This window comes from Sus scrofa, chromosome 4, assembly GCF_054392235.1.
Source record: "Sus scrofa isolate SSC_HxYL_T2T_F1_AM1 chromosome 4, Sscrofa_HxYL_maternal_Yorkshire_Landrace_v2.0, whole genome shotgun sequence".
Lineage (NCBI taxonomy): Eukaryota > Metazoa > Chordata > Mammalia > Artiodactyla > Suidae > Sus > Sus scrofa.
Genome location: NC_139386.1, coordinates 37,317,743 through 37,336,004, shown reverse-complemented (window position 1 = coordinate 37,336,004; position 18,262 = coordinate 37,317,743). Strand labels below are relative to the sequence as shown.

Genomic DNA, 18,262 nt, shown 5'->3' with positions numbered 1-18,262 from the left:
CTTAAATCGTCCTTTTTGTTTTTGTTTTTGTTTTTTTTTTTTGTCTTTTTAGGGCTGCACCCACTGCAAATGGATGTTCCCATGCTAGGGATCCAATTGGAGCTGTAGATGCCAGCCTACTCCACAGCCACAGCAACACGGGGATCCCAGCCGCATCTGTGACCTACACCACAGCTCACAGCAACACTGGATCCTTAACCCACTGAGCAAGGCCAGGGATCAAACCCGCGTCTTCGTGGATGTTAGTCGGGTTCGTTAACCACTGAGCCATGACGGGAACTCTTATTGTCCTTTTAATAATTGCCTTAGTTGTTTTTATTTTTCTGAGTTTTAAAATGAAATATGTTCGTCCGTGTGTTCCATCAGCATAAAGGTACTGAGTTTTACTGAGTGACTAGCAGTGTGCTGCATGCTGTGAATACTAGTGGCATTGTCTCCTACCCATAGCCTACTAGCTCTCTAACCTTGGACCTGTTGATTAATCTCTGTAAGCCTCACTTTCCTCTGCTGTAAAATGGGAATTACCCACCCCTTCAAAGGGTTGTAACACTTAGTAAAGAAAATGTATGTAATGTGCTACCAATGTTTGGCAAATAATAAACATATTCAGTGGTATCTTATTTTTTATTTTCAGTTGCTCACAATCTCTGAGACAGAACAGTGTTTGAAAAGTGGCATAATAACAGTTTGTTATAAAAGTATAGTAGAAAGACTAGCACCATCTGGAAAGGTTGAGGAAGTCTTCACAAAGAAGGGACATCTTTTTTAACTTACCCTTTAATGAGTGCCAACTATATATGGGCAATACATTAACTCATTTAATACTGTAGCAACTTTGTGGGTGGGGTATTAATATCCACAACGTGAGAATAAGGATCTAGCAGAGACTGAGAGTATTGCTTGAAGTGCGATCAGCCCACAAATAAGAGCTCATGAATATGTCTGGAAAGACCTTAAAGAGTGTAATATGCACATATATTTACATGTTAACAATCATGCATTTCTAGTCTGCAGAGTTTTTATTTTCATTTCATATTGTATCAGAAACTAATATCTCATCAAATATTTATGGATCCTCTCTTCAGTGTGCCAGGCATTGCACTATTCCTTGGTTATACACAGAAGCAAAATGATACAACCCGGTCCCTCCAGCAGTCCTTCACGTGGTAAAAGAGATACACAGCAGCTGCCCATTATTGAGCATTTGCTACATGCCAGACACTGAGCTGACCTCTTTAGGTACCTCAGCTCATTGAAACCTCATCCTAACCCCTTGGGGTCAGATTCATTATCCCCATTTTACAGATGAGATTATATAGCCTTAGGTTTGTAATTTGCCCAGTGTTGTACAATTAGGAAGTGTTGTACTTGACACTACTTCTGATTCCAAAACCTTTAGATTGTTTTAACACTATGTGATACTGCCACCACAGAACATTTTAGTAGACAATAATACATCCTAAAATAGAAGTATGAGTAAAGTACTATGGTCACCAAGAAGGATAAGAGTTGAGAGCGCAATTCTCAGACAAGTGTCATTCGTTCTGAGTCTTCATGGAGAGAGAAATGTTTGCCAGCTGCAGAAGGGGGCTCCAGGCAGAGAAATAGCAAATGGTATAGCTAGAATGGTTTAAGGGAGTTCCCATTGTGGTGCGGCAGAAACAAATCCAACTAGTATCCATGAGGATGTGGGTTCAATGCCTGGCCTCACTCAGTGGGTTAAGCATCCGACGTTGCCACTAACTGTGGTGTAGGTCACAGTAGCGGCTTGGATCCCGCATTGCTGTGGCCATGGCTGGCAGCTGTAGCTCCAGTTTGACCCCTAGTCTGGGAACTTCAATGTGCTGCACCTGCTGCCCTAAAAAGCAAAACAATGAATATAAAAGAAGGGTGTCTTAAACGAAAAGAGATTATTGGGTGTGGGTGGTGTTTTGTTTTGTTTTGTTTGTCTTTTCAGGTCCGCACTCACGGCATATGGAAGTTTCCAGGCCAGGTGTTGAATCCGAGCTGCAGCTGCCAGCCATAGCCACAGCAACACCAGATCAGAGCTGCATCTGCCGCCTACCACAGCTCATGGTAATGATGGAGCCTTGACCCACTGAGCAAGGCCAGGGATCGAACCCGAGTCCTCATGGATACTAGTCAGGTTCGTTACCACTGTACCACAACGGGAACTCCAAGATGAATTGGTTTTTGTTTCAGATACCTAATACTGGATTTTTCTAACAATGCTTTTTTAAACAACTTTAAAATCAATTAGCAAAAATGTATTATTTGAAAAATTGTAATGACTATATCATGGTCTTGAATTATTTAACTGTCCTTTAACATTTTCACAAGCAACTTTTAATAATTTGTAGCATATGGGAAAATGATACTATACCTACAAATTAAGAAAGAGTCTAAAAAATGAGAACAGTTCACAGTACTTTGGGTTATATTTCCCATTGCTGATGATGATATAAATTAGTATAGCCTTTTTGGAAAGTGCTGGCAATATTTGATAACCTTAAACTTTTTCATACCATTTACCTAGTAATTCTACTTCTGGGATCCTTTCCTAAGAAAATCTTATTAGATGTTTGTCATAGCTGTTTGTTGGCAAAAACTGAATATTTGAACGTCCACTTATGCAGTTGAACAAATTGTTCCTAACATTAAATATTATGCAACTTTAAAAAATGACATTTATGAGGAGTATGTTAGCATGAAAAACAACTGGGTTACAAATTTGTCTCTACAGTATTATAACCATAAAGGGTGGGGTGGGGGGAACATATGCAGAGGTAGGAGAAAAGACAGAAAAGAAACTAAAAGATTGCCATTGGTTATGTTTAGTGATAAAACATGGAGATCAGGAGGATTTTGTTTTTCTCTCAGACTTTCTATGATTTCTTTAATGACTCTGTATTACTTCAGTGAAAAAGCAGGTGAAATATCTATGTCTCAAATAGTGTATCACACATGGATGGCTGGGAAACTAAGAAAAGGGAACCAAAGACTCAAACTGCAGCTCTTGCAGTTGTGCTGCCAAAGTAACCAACACTGCTGCCACCAAGTTCTTTTTCTCTACTAGGCAGTCATTGGTAGAAATTTTTGAGGGGAAAAAAATGGATATATATATATATATAGTGCAGAAAGGGAAAATCCACCTTCTAGGATTTTAATTTCTTTTCTTTTTTTTTTAGCCTTTTCTAGGGCCACTCTCTCGGCACATGGAGGTTCCCAGGCTAGGGGTCCAATCAGAGCTGTAGTCACCGGCCTACGCCAGAGCCACAACAATGCAGGATCCGAGCCATGTCTGCAACCTATACCACAGCTCACGGCAACGCCGGATTCTTAACCCACTGAGCGAGGCCAGGGATCGAACCTGCAAGCTCATGGTTCCAAGTCAGATTTTTTAACCACTGCGCCATGACAGGAACTCCGAATTTTAATTTCTTACATTTTGCTTGATCACTTACATTTACCTTTGTTTCAAGTTCTGTTGTAATAAAGGAAAATACCATTTTGAATGACACATTCATTTTAGTTTTCTCCGTCCTTCCTAAAGTAGGACTATTGACTTTTCCCTCTCTTTTTTAGTGTGGAAAATCTTATAAATCAGTTTTGCAATGACAAAGGTAAAGAACGTAAACTGCTTCTGCTTAAAATACAATTGCAGTTGTAATCATGATTTGGAAACAGTTTATTACACTACTTGAAACATCACTGTAAAGAATACTAAGTAATGTAATTTTTTAAAAGGCATGTTTTTTATGTATACTGTGTATTAGTGCAAAGAAAGAAAACTTTATACTGAAAAGTATATTTTAATGATAGAAATGCACATAGGATGTTTTTCTCAAGTACTGCCTTAGCATTTTAATATGAGTAATTTTTTGAAAGGGCACCTACTTTGTTTTTATGATTACTCTGTTCTAAGTTATACTAGTCCCATTTTTAACATGTTTCTATAACATTTATGTAATAACACTTGGAATCCGGTAGTTAACATTATCTAATTATTTTTCCATATAGATCTCGAAACAAGAACAGAAAAAAATGGATGCATATGATGGAAGCATGGCTGAGACCTCATCTCGATACAGTGGTGCTCAGGACAGTGGAATCGGCAGCGACAGTGTTAAAATCAGAATAGTGCAAATAGAGCAGCACAGTGGTACCAGTCAGCATCGCATTGCGCGTCCCTCCCGCCAGTCATCAATTGTAAAAAATCTAAATTTTATTCCTTTTGATATATTTATTACTGCAAGTAGAATCTCACTAATGACCTATTCCTGTACGGCCTTACCCAAATCGAAATCACAAGAACAAAAGGATAATGAAAAAACAGGCAAGAGTTCATTAAATCTCCCAGAGGTTGATTCAGATATCACAAAGCCGAGCCAGGCGTGTATTTCCATGGTCACAGCAGATGATCTCTTAAGCAGCAACGTATCTTTTCCTTCAGGGAAAAAAATTGGGGTCATCTCTCTTGAAAGTCTTCATGCATCCACAAGATCATCTGCTAGACAAGCACTTGGCGTCACTATTGTTCGGCAGCCTGGACGGAGAGGAACCGGTGACTTGCAGCTAGAACCCTTTTTGTACTTTATTGTATCCCAGCCTTCTTTGCTTCTGAGTTGCCACCACAGAAAGCAGCGAGTGGAAGTATCCATTTTTGATGCTGTGCTTAAAGGAGTAGCCTCTGATTACAAATGTACAGGTAAGAGCTTTCAGGTTTACTGGGGTGCCAATGACTGCTACTACATAATATGTTTTATTCTCAGAATTTCGAGATTGATCAAACAGAAGCCAGCAGGCAGACCAGGGAAGCCTTCTTTTCTCTACAGAATATGTCAATATGTAAAGTTGATGTCCCACAGCTGAATCATGTTTAAGTAAATGTTTGAAATATAACAGGGCTTAGCCTTAGCGTTCTTGCGAGGCCTCTGAAATTTTTTTTCAGGAGCTGAATGGAACAGGGACTCTTTCTAGGCTATTGAAATGCCTAACAATTTCTAGTGATTGGGAAGCAAAGGGGGTTTGGTGGGGGGGGTGCTTTTTTTTTTTCCTCTTCATGTTAATGGCCCGTAGTTATTGCTTTCCATGTTAATGCAGCTATTCAGGTAAAAAAAAAAAGGAAAAGAAAAACCTTAGAAAATGAAGTTTATTGCTTTGGTATTCTTTTGCTCTAATCATGCTGCTGTAACAGCATAATAGTACATGTATTGGGGAAGGTTTCATAGTAAAGTGAGATGACTTCAAGATTTTTATACATCCACAACATGTTTTTTAGCGGTCTTCACAACTGGCTCTTGTTGGCCTGTCCACACCTTCCTTATAATCAGAGAGAAGAGCGTCATGTAATAATTATGTTGAACTTCTGAAGCTTGTTGCTTGTTGAGACTAGGAAAGTGATCAGAAGTTCAGATTTAAGACATATGGGCGGTTAAGTGACAAGAGTAATACAAACAGCGCCAAACAAGGTATAGAGACCTTTTTCCTGAGTTAATAGAGAATTAAAGATTTGGCCAGAAAGGCTCCAGAGAGGGGACCAGGATTATCTAAGATCTGGGATTGGAAGAGGGCCCTAGCACGCTCAGGTATAATTCAGGCATTTTATTTTAGTTCTCAGGTGGTCCCATCTAAGCAGGCATTTGGAGAATTTGCCCAATGTGGAAGTCACATTGGTTCATTCTTGGCATTAAGGATAGTCATTTTACACCGCAGGCTCCTGGAGAGTAGATGGCAGGTATCAGAATTAGGATTCAGCCCAGAGAACTTGGGTCAGAGAAGTCCCTTGGCTCTTACTGAGGAATAGGTCAAGTCCTCTACTTGAGAAAGAGGATGCTGGCCAGTTATAAAGAAGGAGTAACCTAGAGTTACCTCCTAGGCTGCCTGCCAGCCCTTTCTCCAGTAGTGTGCTGGAGCTGGCTCCTACTGGCTCAGAAGAGCTGACTTACATTTTTCGGAACTTTAAAAGGCAGTTGTTAAACCACTGGTAGCCTAAATTGGCCATAGTGAGAGTATTTCCACCACAGATACTGGTAAATGCTGTCGATCAGCTCTCCTACTCTAAGTACTGGTTGTTAAACAGTTACCAGCAACCACTGTCCCTCTTCTTCAAATATGTTCTTATTTAGAGTACCTATAATGTAAAGGGTACTTCAGGGTCACTGGAGACGGGAGTGGTGCTGAGGTTGTTGATGTTATGAATCAAGGACTCAGGCCTATATACCTGGTAACTGTTTGGATGTCTGCTTAGCATTGACAAAAAGTAGATGTAGGATTGTGAGCATAAAAGTTAATTTCAAGCCCCTCTTTAAGTGCCTTCAGGGGCAGTTGCTTCATGGGCAAGTGGCTTCAGCAGCCTCTACTAGGAAATATTGATACTCAGTTCAGCAAAGTTATCAGGGCTCATAGCAGAGGTGTGCATTTCAATTATAACTGGTTCCTAGGTTGAAATAATAAAATATTTTTTGTTTAAAAAAGTCATTATACGCAGACCAACATGGAACCCAATTTCATTAGATGAAGTTTAGAGTGAAAGCTATGGGCCAGATTCAGTATAGGGGATTTACCTGTGAGAGGAAAAGTCTCACATACCTCCTAAGAGCATCCTTTACATAATATTCCTATGGATGCCTTTTCTTACACAAAAAGCATCTACTTGGGTGTTTACCCTATCCAGATAAAGAGTCATCAATATAAATTATCATGTTTTTTTAAAAGCAAATTTAGTGATTTGGAAAAATTTGTCAGAAAGCAAATAGTTAAAATTTAATGACCATTCAAAAAATATAGCTAGCAACTATTGAGTGTTCAGTCTGTGCCAGACATTGTACCAATTGCTTGAAATACAGTATCTCATTTAATCTTCATAGCAACTCCTTGGGAAACACATTTCCATCTTACATATAACGAAATGAAAGCTTGGAGAAATTAAGTAACTTTTCCAAGATTACAGATCTAACAACAAACAGAGCTAAAACTCAAAACCAAGATTCACTGGACTCCTGAGTCTGGGCTTTCAACCTATATGGCTCCCTGGAGTGGAGAAAAAGATGTGAATTGCCATTGTCAGTCAACCTCCACTGTCCCCCTGCAGACCATGTGAATGGTTCCCTTTCTGTATTTTAACTGGTGAATTTGTGCATGTTATAATTCTCCATGACCTGACTACACAGTACAGCCTCTCTTGGTAAAATGACAGACAAACCTGAGTTGAAACTCGCATGTGGAGGTTCCCAGGCTAGGGGTCTAATCAGAGCTATAGCTGCCAGTCTACGCCAGAGTCACAGCAACTGAGACCTACACCACAGCTCATGGCAACGCCAGATCCTTGGCCCTCTGAGTGAGGCCAGGGATCGAACCTGCAACCTCATGGTTCCCAGTCGGATTTGTTTCTGCTGTGCCACAACGGGAATCCCGTAAACCTGAGTTGAAATTCTAACACTTGCCACTTACAAGATGTGTATCTATCTATCTATGTGTATCTATCTATGTATCTATCTTACGATTGTGAAACTGAAAAGAGATAATTCATGAATGTATTTCTCATTGAGACTAGCTAGTAGAGGCCCTCACAACTGTTTGCTGTTACTGCTTCAGTTGTTGTTAATATAAAATAGATTACTAAACTAGGAAGCAGAAAGCCTGGGATTTAATATTGACCCTGCTATTAATTAGCAGTGATGTTAGCCAGGCAGTTCACTTCTTTGGGTCTCTGTTTCCTTATGTGTAAAATGTGATGATTATAATAGACATGAAAAGGTTCATTCCAGTTCTAAAGTTTAATCATCTATAATTTGGAATTTGTCTCTCCATTCTTAGCTTTCTAAAAACACTTAAACTAGCTTTAGCCTAAGAAATTGACATCCGTAAGCTACTACCCTATTAGATTAAAATATATTTTAAGGAGTTTCCGTCGTGGCTCAGTGATAATGAACTCAGCTAGTACTCATGAGGATGCGGGTTCGATCCCTGGCCTCGCTCAGTGGGTTAAAGGATCCAGTGTTGCTGTGAGCTGTGGTGGGTTACAGATGCAGCTTGGATCCCATGTTGCTGTGACAGTGGTATAGGCCCACAGCTACAGCTCCAATTTGACCCCTAGCCGGGGGACTTCCATATGCTGCAGGTGCGGCCCTAAAAAAGCAAAAAAAAATAAAATAAAAATTCATTTTGACTTTTTTTACGGCCTAGGCCAGAGCCACAGCAACACAGGATCCGAGCCGTGTCTGCAACATACACCACAGCTTAAGGCAACGCCAGATCCTTAACCCACTGAGCAAGGCTAGGGATCGAACCCACAACCTCATGGTTTCTAGTCAGATTCGTTAACCACTGAGCCACCACGGGAACTCCCATTTTGACTTATTTTAAAGATGCAAATTTTCTTTTGATGCTTTGGTAGAGCACTAATTAGTTTATTCAATATTTTAAATACATAAATTTTATTAAATGTTAATGAAGTTATTTTTCAAAGACTGACATGAGGAATTTCTATTCTAATTTGGTCCACTTGAACGAACTAGCTGAGTCCCATAACCAATTTAGTTATCCAGAACCACTTTATGTAGCATTTTTCATCCTGAAGAAAGCAGTGTTCCATGTCCAGGATTCTTTTGAAGCCCTGAAACAGTAACTATGTGGGTAAGAAAAAAGAGAAAAATATGAGTAACTATAACATTAACACTCATGGGGAGGAGGAGCAGTGAGACGGAGGTGGCCAGGTGCATTTCTGGGTTCTAAAGTGAAGGGCTTAATTGGAGGGACAAAAGGAGTATTTCCAGGAAGCTAACTTTCTAAGAAGGATCGAGGAAAAGTTAAAGGCATCATAATTTAAAAATGAAAGAAACAACATATTATGACTTTCTATAGTGTTCATACTTTTTCCTCCTGATACTAAAAATAATCCTTTTTTATAAGGTAACTCAAGTTTCAGCCAGCCAACAGCACTTTCAGCATGTATGTACATTTCAGTGACTGCCTAATTTCAGCATTTCAGACATGCCTGGGGTTGTTATGGATGTAATGGGTTTTCTTTTTTAAGAGCACAAAAACATTTGATTGTTTAAAAAAAAATATCTAGCACAATAGCATGTAATTGTTTACTGTTTTACATGAAAGTCACAAACCATCATTACATGTGCTAATGTTCCTTTGTAAGGAAATCATATGGAACAAAAAGTAAAGAAAGGATTTTGTTTCACTCTTTTTAAAGTTATCAGAGTTCCATTGTGGGGTAGCAGGTTAAGGTTCTGGCCTTATGGCTGCAGTGGCCCAGGGTGCTGCTGTGGCTCGATTTAGATCCCCTGCCGGGGAACTTCCACAGGCCATGGAAATGGCCAAAATAAATAAATAAATAAAATGACTTACGTTCAGAGGATAATTTTCTGAAAAATCATAATTCTTTCGTAAATATAAAATGAACATGTCAAAGATTTTACCGAACTCATTAATTAATGAGGGAACTGAGAAGAATGTTGCAAAAGAATTCATACACAGGGGACCTTTAAGGCCCTGGTCATCTCAGAGGTTTGGATTCTCTAATTCACTAGAATCATAAAAATGGTAAGGGCCACTTATCACTGACTTTATTCCTTGTTAAAGCATGGCTCTGGGTAATTCTGAAAAGATGGAAGTACCTTTAACATCACATTATGATGATGTGGTTTTTATTTGACATGTTTAGGAGATTGCAGTGAAGATACGCTGAACGCAAATACTAAAGATCCTTTGACCATTGTTGGCGTATAGTGTAATAGCTGAAGATAACTCAATTAATCAACATGGTTTTTAAAATCACACCCTCATATTTTGTACAATCACCTTGATATTACTTTAGTATGAACCTCTAATCTTTATTGTGCTTTCATTTCTACATTCATAAAGTCTTTGGGCACAGTCATTTATTTATCCCACTTGAACACTAGCTATTTATCAGCCATGTTCAAGATGCTGAGGAACAAAGAACGAGACCCAGTTTCAACCTCCAGGCATCTCTCATCATTTAATAATTATTCTTGTTATGATTAATGGTGAAAGTTTAACAGGATATGGATCTTCATGACATGAAGGGCTGTGAAACAAAGTTAAGTAGGAGCTGTAACTTCCATTTGCAGAGAAGCAATTTCGAAAAGCTTAGAATCATTTGTATGGGAGGTTTTAAGGAAAACTGCTTGGATTTCAAGGATTGAAATAGTACTACTCTTTTTTTTTTTTTCCCTAAGTAATAGTAGATTCAACTCTAGATGCAATTCAGAATAATTTTTAGTATTCTATTTCATGTATCTGTTTGCTTTTTGGCTGCATGTCTTTGTAATGTATGTGAGCGGTTCCTCTGAGGTGTCCAGTATACATCTTAACCTTTCATAATCAGTCAGTTTAGTGGTAATATTTTATTACTTTGTGGAAAATGCAAAAGCCTTATAATCCTATTTTAAAGAACTAGAGAGGAGAAAAGAGCATATTTTTATATTTCCCAGGTATTTACCATTGTCGAGAGTACTTCCTTCATTCCTGAAGTTTCAAGTTTTCCTCTCATACATTTACCTTCAACATTAAGAACATCTCTAGCATTTCTTTTAAAGCAGGCCTGCTAGCAATGAATTCTTATAATTTCCAATCATCTGGGAGTATTTTTTCTATTTCTCATTCCTGAAGGATATTTTTGCAGGATATAGAATTCTAGGTTGACATTTCTTTCAGCACTTTAGAGATATTGTTCCAACTGTCTTTATCCTCTGTGTTTTCTGATGAGAAATTCATAAAAATTCCAATCGTTCTTTCTGTATATGTAATGTGTTGTTTTTTCTGTACTTGCTTTCAAGATTTTTTCTTTATCTTTGGTCTTCTGTAGGTTTACTATGTGATGTCTGGGCTTGATTTCTTTACATTTATCCTCTTTGTGTTTCTCTCAGTTTCTTGACTCTAAAAATTTAGGAATTTTTTGGCTATTGTATCTTTAGATATTTTTTTGCTCCAGTCTTTATCCTCTCCTTTTGGGACTCCAGAGTTAAACTTTTTTATATTATCTCTCAAATCCCTAAGACTCCATTCATTATTCTTTCTTTTTCCCTCTCTGTCTTCATACTGTATGACTTCTATTAGATTTTTCTGTCCTAACATCTCCACTTGGTACTTTCTATTTCTCTTCTGAGAACTTCTATATTTCCATTCATTTCAAGTATGTTTACCTTTACCTCATGAAACAGTTATAATACCTCCATGAAGTCTTAAATGTTTGTGTCACTGCCTCCTCAACACAGCCACTGCTCTGTCTCTTCACCACACATACACACACACACACACACACACACACACACACACACACTCACTGTGCCCACCCTTGGGGCAAAACTAGGAAAGGAAAAAGAAAAAGAAAAAGCATCTTGTTTCCCTGGGAGTCTTGAAACCACATGGGCCTTTTCTTCCAGACAGGATTTCTGTTGGGCTTTTTGGCTGTCGTTGCTATATATCACTGTGCACCACAACTTAAGACTCACTCTCAAGTCAAAGTCATGAGAAAAAAAGAGGAAAATCAAACCAAAACAAAATGGAAAACTCACCACTATTGGATCATGTCAGTTTAATTCCCCTTCGCAATCTTCATTTTTCTTATTTATTTTTCGGAGTCCTCAGGTATTTGTGTTTTGTATTTTTCCTTGAGTTTTAATTTAAGCAGCATGAGAGTCGGGCTGTGATGAGCTTATTCTAATTTGGGCTGGCACTAGAAATCCTGCAATTTTAAGATAACACACATATTTTCTAGTCCATTAGTAGAACCATGGTTTTCTGAGAAACTTAATACAGGATTTCCTCCAAAAGTGATACTTTAATATCTTTACATCTGTGAGTACAGATCAGTTAAGTATATTGTAATGAATAATTACTGTTCCCAGGGAGTTGTCAGCATTAACTTGACTCTACCCATGTCGCCATTAGGCAGAGTCCATACCCAAATACTCAAAGCAGGGTGATAGTGTTCACTCAATGTGTTTCATTGGGATATTCTTTCACACATTATAAAATCAAGTTAGAAGAGGAAATGCTGTGAAACTCATTGTTCCTCATGTCAATCTGCCTTCTCAGCTCCTGTGACTAATATATATACATATGTGTGTATCATATATATCATCTATACACATGTATATTAGAAACCTAATTCTGTATGGGATGTTATCCACAATAAAAGGGAATCAATTTGTATACTTGTACCTCTATTTGAGAAACTTGAGGTGGAATAAGAATGATGAGAATTGCTTATGATTTTGAAAGTATTATAAAAAATTATAACCCCCAATAAGTGCATTTTAGTGACGTTAAATTATGCTAGCTATACCTGAAAATGTATATATAGTGCTTTGTGTTACTCCATAATTTTTTTAAAATGGCAAATTATTTAAAGTCTAAATTATCAATTTGAACTTCTTTTATGACTATTAATACTAATAGCCTATAAGTGATTTTCATCTAGTCCAAGTAGATCTATGAGTTAACAGGTTTTTCCTAAAATGTTAAATGGTCTATTTCCATGCCCTTCTAACTTGGAGCAACCTCTAACAAAAATGAGATCTTCTGCCAGCACCTTTACATGTAGCAGCTGTAATATTGGCAATTCTCATTTAAATAAAGATGTATGTAGTTGCTTTAACATAATCATATTAGTTGTGTTTATAAATATTTAAAAATCGGTATTTGTTTTGTTTGAGGTAATGGAGTCCAGATTTGAAATTGCCTCATATCTTGACTATGCAGCCCAAGGCAGCCTCAAAAAGTCATTTTTCTTCTAGTTTGTTTGGGGCTTTTTGTTTGTTTTTGAAAAAATGACTGTGCCATCTGGTCACTTGCGAAGGAGTTGAACCATTCTGAGGGAATTTAACTAATCCCCCCATCCCTTACTTCCTCAGGACACAGTCAGTCATTCCAGTATCATTTTACTCACTAATGGGTGCTAGGAACTAACAAACTAGTTTATAAACAGTTGCTTCTGCCCTCTTGCAATCTTTTTACCTTATTGTAATTTTTCAAACATCAGCTAGACTAAAATACAGAAACTAGTTGATTAGAATTGACCTTACTGAAAAAGCAGGTAATAATACAACCTCTGTGTAGGACAAAGCATCCATGCCATGACATTTCTAGTATGGGACACTTTTTTCATTTTAAAGTTTTACAGATATTAGATATGACTTTAGGTTCAGTTCAGAGGCAAACATGGAAGAGAGTTCATTAACAGGTCAAGATTTGGAGTCATTCAGTCTTGAGCTCTGATCCCAGTTCTGCTACAAACAGCTGTGTGACCTTGGGCAAGTTACTTAACCTCTCTAAGCCTCAGCTCCTTATCTTTAATATGGGGATAATACTGGTAGCAACCTCCTGGGGTTGCTGTGAGGATTAAATAATGTATGTGAAGCACTAGGCTAAGTGTGTAGCACAAAGCTCAATGAATGTTAACATTATGGTTGTTATTGCTTTTATCATCATTGTTAATATCTTTAAGTTGTAATGGGCCAAAAACAAAAAATCACATCATTTCAGTGCAATTACAATTATTGTGTAGTTTGAAAATGTTCAGCTATAATAATTGGCTTCTTGACCTCTTTCATAAGTCGGTCTGCAGAAAATGTGCCAAAGACATTTGAGTAAACCAACAGTTAGAAAAATCATAAACTGGCTTCTAACACCTCATAAATCATATCTTGATTTCATTTAGTTATTGTGACTTTAAGAGAAGGATTGACTTACATGTCTCTTTAGAATTAACGGTTTTGCTAATGTCCCTGGAAAGGCTTAGAATTAACCTGTGGACTTTAATGTCATAATGATCACAACTTGAACATTCATCTGAAAATTTAGCTGCTAGGAACATTTCTTGCTGGCCGGTAATGTAAATTGAAGTTATTACTTTGACAGGAATCAGCAAGTAAGTAGGCACTTTAGTACCTCACACAGGGAGAGTTGCAGTGAGAAAGTTAAGAAGTCATCCTTCCAGTGAGGGGAATTAATGTATGGGCAAGAGTTTTGGTATGGAAATCAGAAACTTTGACTTGTAGGCTTGGTTCTAATGCCCAGGCCCTTTCGTGCAAATAACTAAATTTCTTGGTGCTTTAGTTTCCTTATCTCTAAAATAGATACAGGTATACCTCAGAGATATTGTGAGTTTGTTTTCTTGACCACTGCAATAAGGCAAATATTGCAGTGAAACAAGTTACACAAATTGTTTGGTTTCCCAGTACATATAAAAGTTTCATTCACACTGTAGTATAGACTATTAAGTGTGCAGTGGCATTACATCTAAACATAATGTACATACTTAATTAAAAAATACTTTATTGCTCCAAATGCTAATCGTCATCTGAGACTTCAGCAAGTTCTGACCTTTTTGCTGGTGGAGGGTCTTGCCTTGATGTTGATGGCTGCTGTCTGATCAGGGCGGTGATGCTGCAGGTTGGGGTGGCTGTGGCAGTTTCTTTTTTCTTTTCTTTTTTTCCAAGTTTTATTGAATTATAGTTGATTTACAACATTGTATTAATTTCTGCTGTATAGCAGAGTGACCTAGTTATGCATCTATATTCTTTTTCATATTCTTTTCCATTATGGCTTGTCGCAGGATTTGAATATAGTTCTCTGTGCTATGCAGTAGGACCTTGTTGTTTATCCATCGTTTATCCATCCCATATATAATAGTTTGCCTCTGCTAATCCCAATTTCCTAATTCTTCCCTCTCCTACCCCCATACCCTTGGCAACTACAAGTCTGTTCTCTGTATCTGTGAGTCTGTTTTTATTTCATAGATATGTTGATTTGAGTCGTATTTTAGATTCCACATATAAGTGATAGCATATGGTATTTGCCTTTCTGTTTCTGACTTACTTTGCTTAGTATAAAAATCTCTAGGTCCAACCATGTTGTGCAAATGGCATTCATTGTTTCATTCTTTTATGCGGCCAAATGATATTCCATTGTATAAAAGTACCATACCCTCTTTATCCATTCATTTATCAGTGGGCATTTAGGTTGTTTCCATGTCTTGGTTATTATAAATATTGCTGCTATGAGCATAGGGGTGTATATATCTTTACAAATTATAGTTTTGCCTGGGATATATCCAGGGATTGCTGAATCATATGGCAGCTCTGTTTATAGTTTTTTGAGGAATCTCCATACTGTTTTCTATAGTGGCTGTACCAATTTTCATTCCACCAACAGTGAAGGAGAATTCCCTTTTCTCCACACCCTCCCTAGCATATTATTTGTAGATTTTTTTGATGTTGGCCATTCTGACTGGTGTGAAGTGACATCTCATTGTAGTTTTGCTTTATATTTCTCTAATAATTAGCAGAGTTGAGCATCTTTTCATGTGTGTGGCAGGTTCTTAAAGTAAGATAAAAATGAAGTTTGTTGCATTGATTGGCTCTTCCTTTCACACAGAATTTCTCTGTAGCATGGAATGCTGCTTGATAGCGTTTTACCCATAGAAGAATTTCTTTCAAAATTGAAGTCAGTCATTTCAGACCCTACCGCTGCTTTATCAACTAAGTTTATGTTCTAAATGCTTTGTTGTCATTTCAGCAGTGTCACAGGATCTTCACCAAGAGTAGATTCCATCTCAAGAAGCTTTTTTTTTTTTTTTGGCTCATCCATAGGAAGAAACTCCTCATCCATTAGTTTTATCATGAGATTATAGTGATTCAGCCACATCTTCAGGCTCTACCTCTAATTCTAGTTCTCTTGCTATTTCCATCACATCTGCAATTACTTCCTCCACTAAAGTATTGAACCCCTCAAAGTCATCCGTGAGGATTGGAATCAACTTCTTCCCAACTCCTATTAATGTTGATATTTTGACCTCTTCCCATGAATCACAAAGGTTGTTAATGGCATCCAGAATGGTGAATCCTTTCCAGAAGATTTTAATTTGCTTTGTCCAGATCCATCAGTTTTATGAAATGTATTTCTTAAATAATAAAACTTGAAAGTTGAAATGACTCCTTGGTCTATTGGCTACAGAATGAATGTTGTGTTAGCAAACATGAAAACAACATTAATCTTTTACATCTCCATCAGAGGGCTAAGGTAACCAGGTGCATTGTCAGTGAGCAGTCATTTGAAAGGAATGCAGCAGCAGTGTTTTAAAAGGAATCTTTTTTTTTTCTAAGCAATAGGTCTCAACAGTGGGCTTAAGATATTCCATAAACTATGTTATAAACAGATATGCTATCATCCAGGCCTTGTTGTTTCATTTTTAGAACACAGGCACAGTAGATTTAGCATAATTCTTAAGGACCCTAGAATTTTCAGAATGGGAAAAGAGCATTGGCTTCACCTTCAAGTCACCAACTGCATTGTCCCCTAATAAGAGAATCAGCCTGTCCTTTGAAGCTTTGAAACCAGGAATTGACTTTTCCTCTTTAGCTATGAAAGTCCTAGATGGCATTTTCTTCCAATAGAAAGGTGTTTCATCTACTCTGAATATTTGTTGTTTGGGAGTTCCTTCTGAGGTGCCGTAGGTTAACAATCCAGCTTATCTCTGTGGCATTGCGTTCAATCACCAACCCAGCGCAGTGGGATAAGGACCTGGCATTGCTGTAGCTGTAGCTGTAGCATAGGTTGCAATGCAGCTCAAATTTGATCCCTGGCCCAGGAGCTTTGATATGCCATAAAAAAAGAAAAAAAGAAAATCTGTTGTTTGTTGCAGCCACCTTCATTACTTATCTTAACTAGATCTTCTGAATAACTTGCTACATCTTCTCCAACAGCACTGCTGCTTTACCTTGTACCTTTATGTTACGGAGGTAGCTTATTTCCTTAAACCTCGTAAAACATCTTCTGCTAGCTTCAAACTGTTCTTCTGCAGCCCCCACACCTCTTTCAGCTTTTATAAAACTGAAGAGAATTAGGGCTTTGCTCTGGATTAGGCTTTGGTTTAGGAAGTGTTGTGGCTGGCTTGAGCATCTATCCAGAGCAGTAAAACTTTGTCCATATCAGCATTAAGTCTGTTTCACGTTCTTATTATTTATGTGTTCGGTGAAGGAGCACATTTAATTTCCCTCATGAACTTTTCTTTGCGTTTCCAACTTGGCTAAGTGGTGCAAGAGGCCTGGCTTTTGGCGCATCTCAGCTTCCTCTGTGCCTTCCTCACTAAGCCTAATCTTTTCTAGTTTTTTATTTAAAGTGAGAGATGTGCAACACTTCCTTTCACTTTAGTACTCAGAGGCCATTGTAAAATTATTAATTGACCTAATTTCAATATTGTTGTGTCTTGGGGAATACGGAGGCCTGAGAAAAGGGAGAATAATGGAGGAATGACCATTCAGTGGTGCGGTCAGAACACATGCAACACTTATGGATTAAGTCCATTGTCTTATATGGGCATGGCATGTGGCACCCTAAACAGTTACAATAGTAACATCAAAGATCATTGATCACCATAACAAATAAAATAATGAAAAATTTTGAAATATTGGGGGAATTACCAAAATGTGACACAAAGATACAAAGCAATCAAGTGCTTTTGGGAAGATGGCATCAGTAGACTTGCTCAACACAGAGTTGCCACAAACCTTCAATGTGTAAAAAATGCAATATCGGAAAAGCATAATAAAGCTAAGTGCAATAAAACAGGGCATACTTTTACAATGATATCTGGTCTTTGTAGCTTAATGATTTCGTCTGAGCTCCAAATGAGATAATAATTATGAAATGCCTTGGAATATTTAACTACTAGTTGGGACTTCTGTAGTTATTAGCAGTGGAAGGGAGAGCTTAATAGACTTTCCTTTTTGGACATGAGAAAATGATTAGTGTCCTGGCCCTTTTAACACTGGTTTTAATCATCAACATTTACTCAAAGTGAAGGAAAAAAGGGAGAAATCATTTATAACCACTGACTTGGCTTTCAGTAGTACAGAACCAAGACTTTACTCAAAGCAGAGACTTAGAGTTGAGATTAAGTTGATCTTCCTTGAATATATATGACTACATTTTTTGGCTGGACAACACACTCTGTTTTCTTGCTCTGAATTTTAATTATGTATCCTGTTACATGTCTGAAACCCACATTTAGAGTTGAACACAACATAGTAACGAGATGAAGAGTAATACAGAACAGCCTGGAAATAAAAGGAATTCATTGACATGGTATTTCACATATCATCTGCTGATTAGCATCATTACATAGCAAGAATGCACTTCCTTCCAGCAAGATATGGAAGATTTGGTTCTAGAAATAAGAGCCAGTGGACACTGATGGTCACACATGCTAGCAGCCATT

At 37.8% G+C, this 18,262-nt stretch overlaps 1 protein-coding gene across 33 annotated transcripts in view; it reads left to right on the top strand.

Annotated features, from left to right (window-relative positions):
• Positions 1-18,262, top strand: part of VPS13B (vacuolar protein sorting 13 homolog B) — a 729,842-nt gene that overhangs the window by 506,845 nt on the left and 204,735 nt on the right. For all 33 annotated transcript variants that reach the window (XM_085021978.1, XM_085021986.1, XM_085021974.1 and 30 more), the window contains one exon: positions 4,021-4,708. In XM_085021978.1, the coding sequence (XP_084878104.1) occupies positions 4,021-4,708 (688 nt within the window). The remainder of the gene's footprint in view (positions 1-4,020; positions 4,709-18,262) is intronic.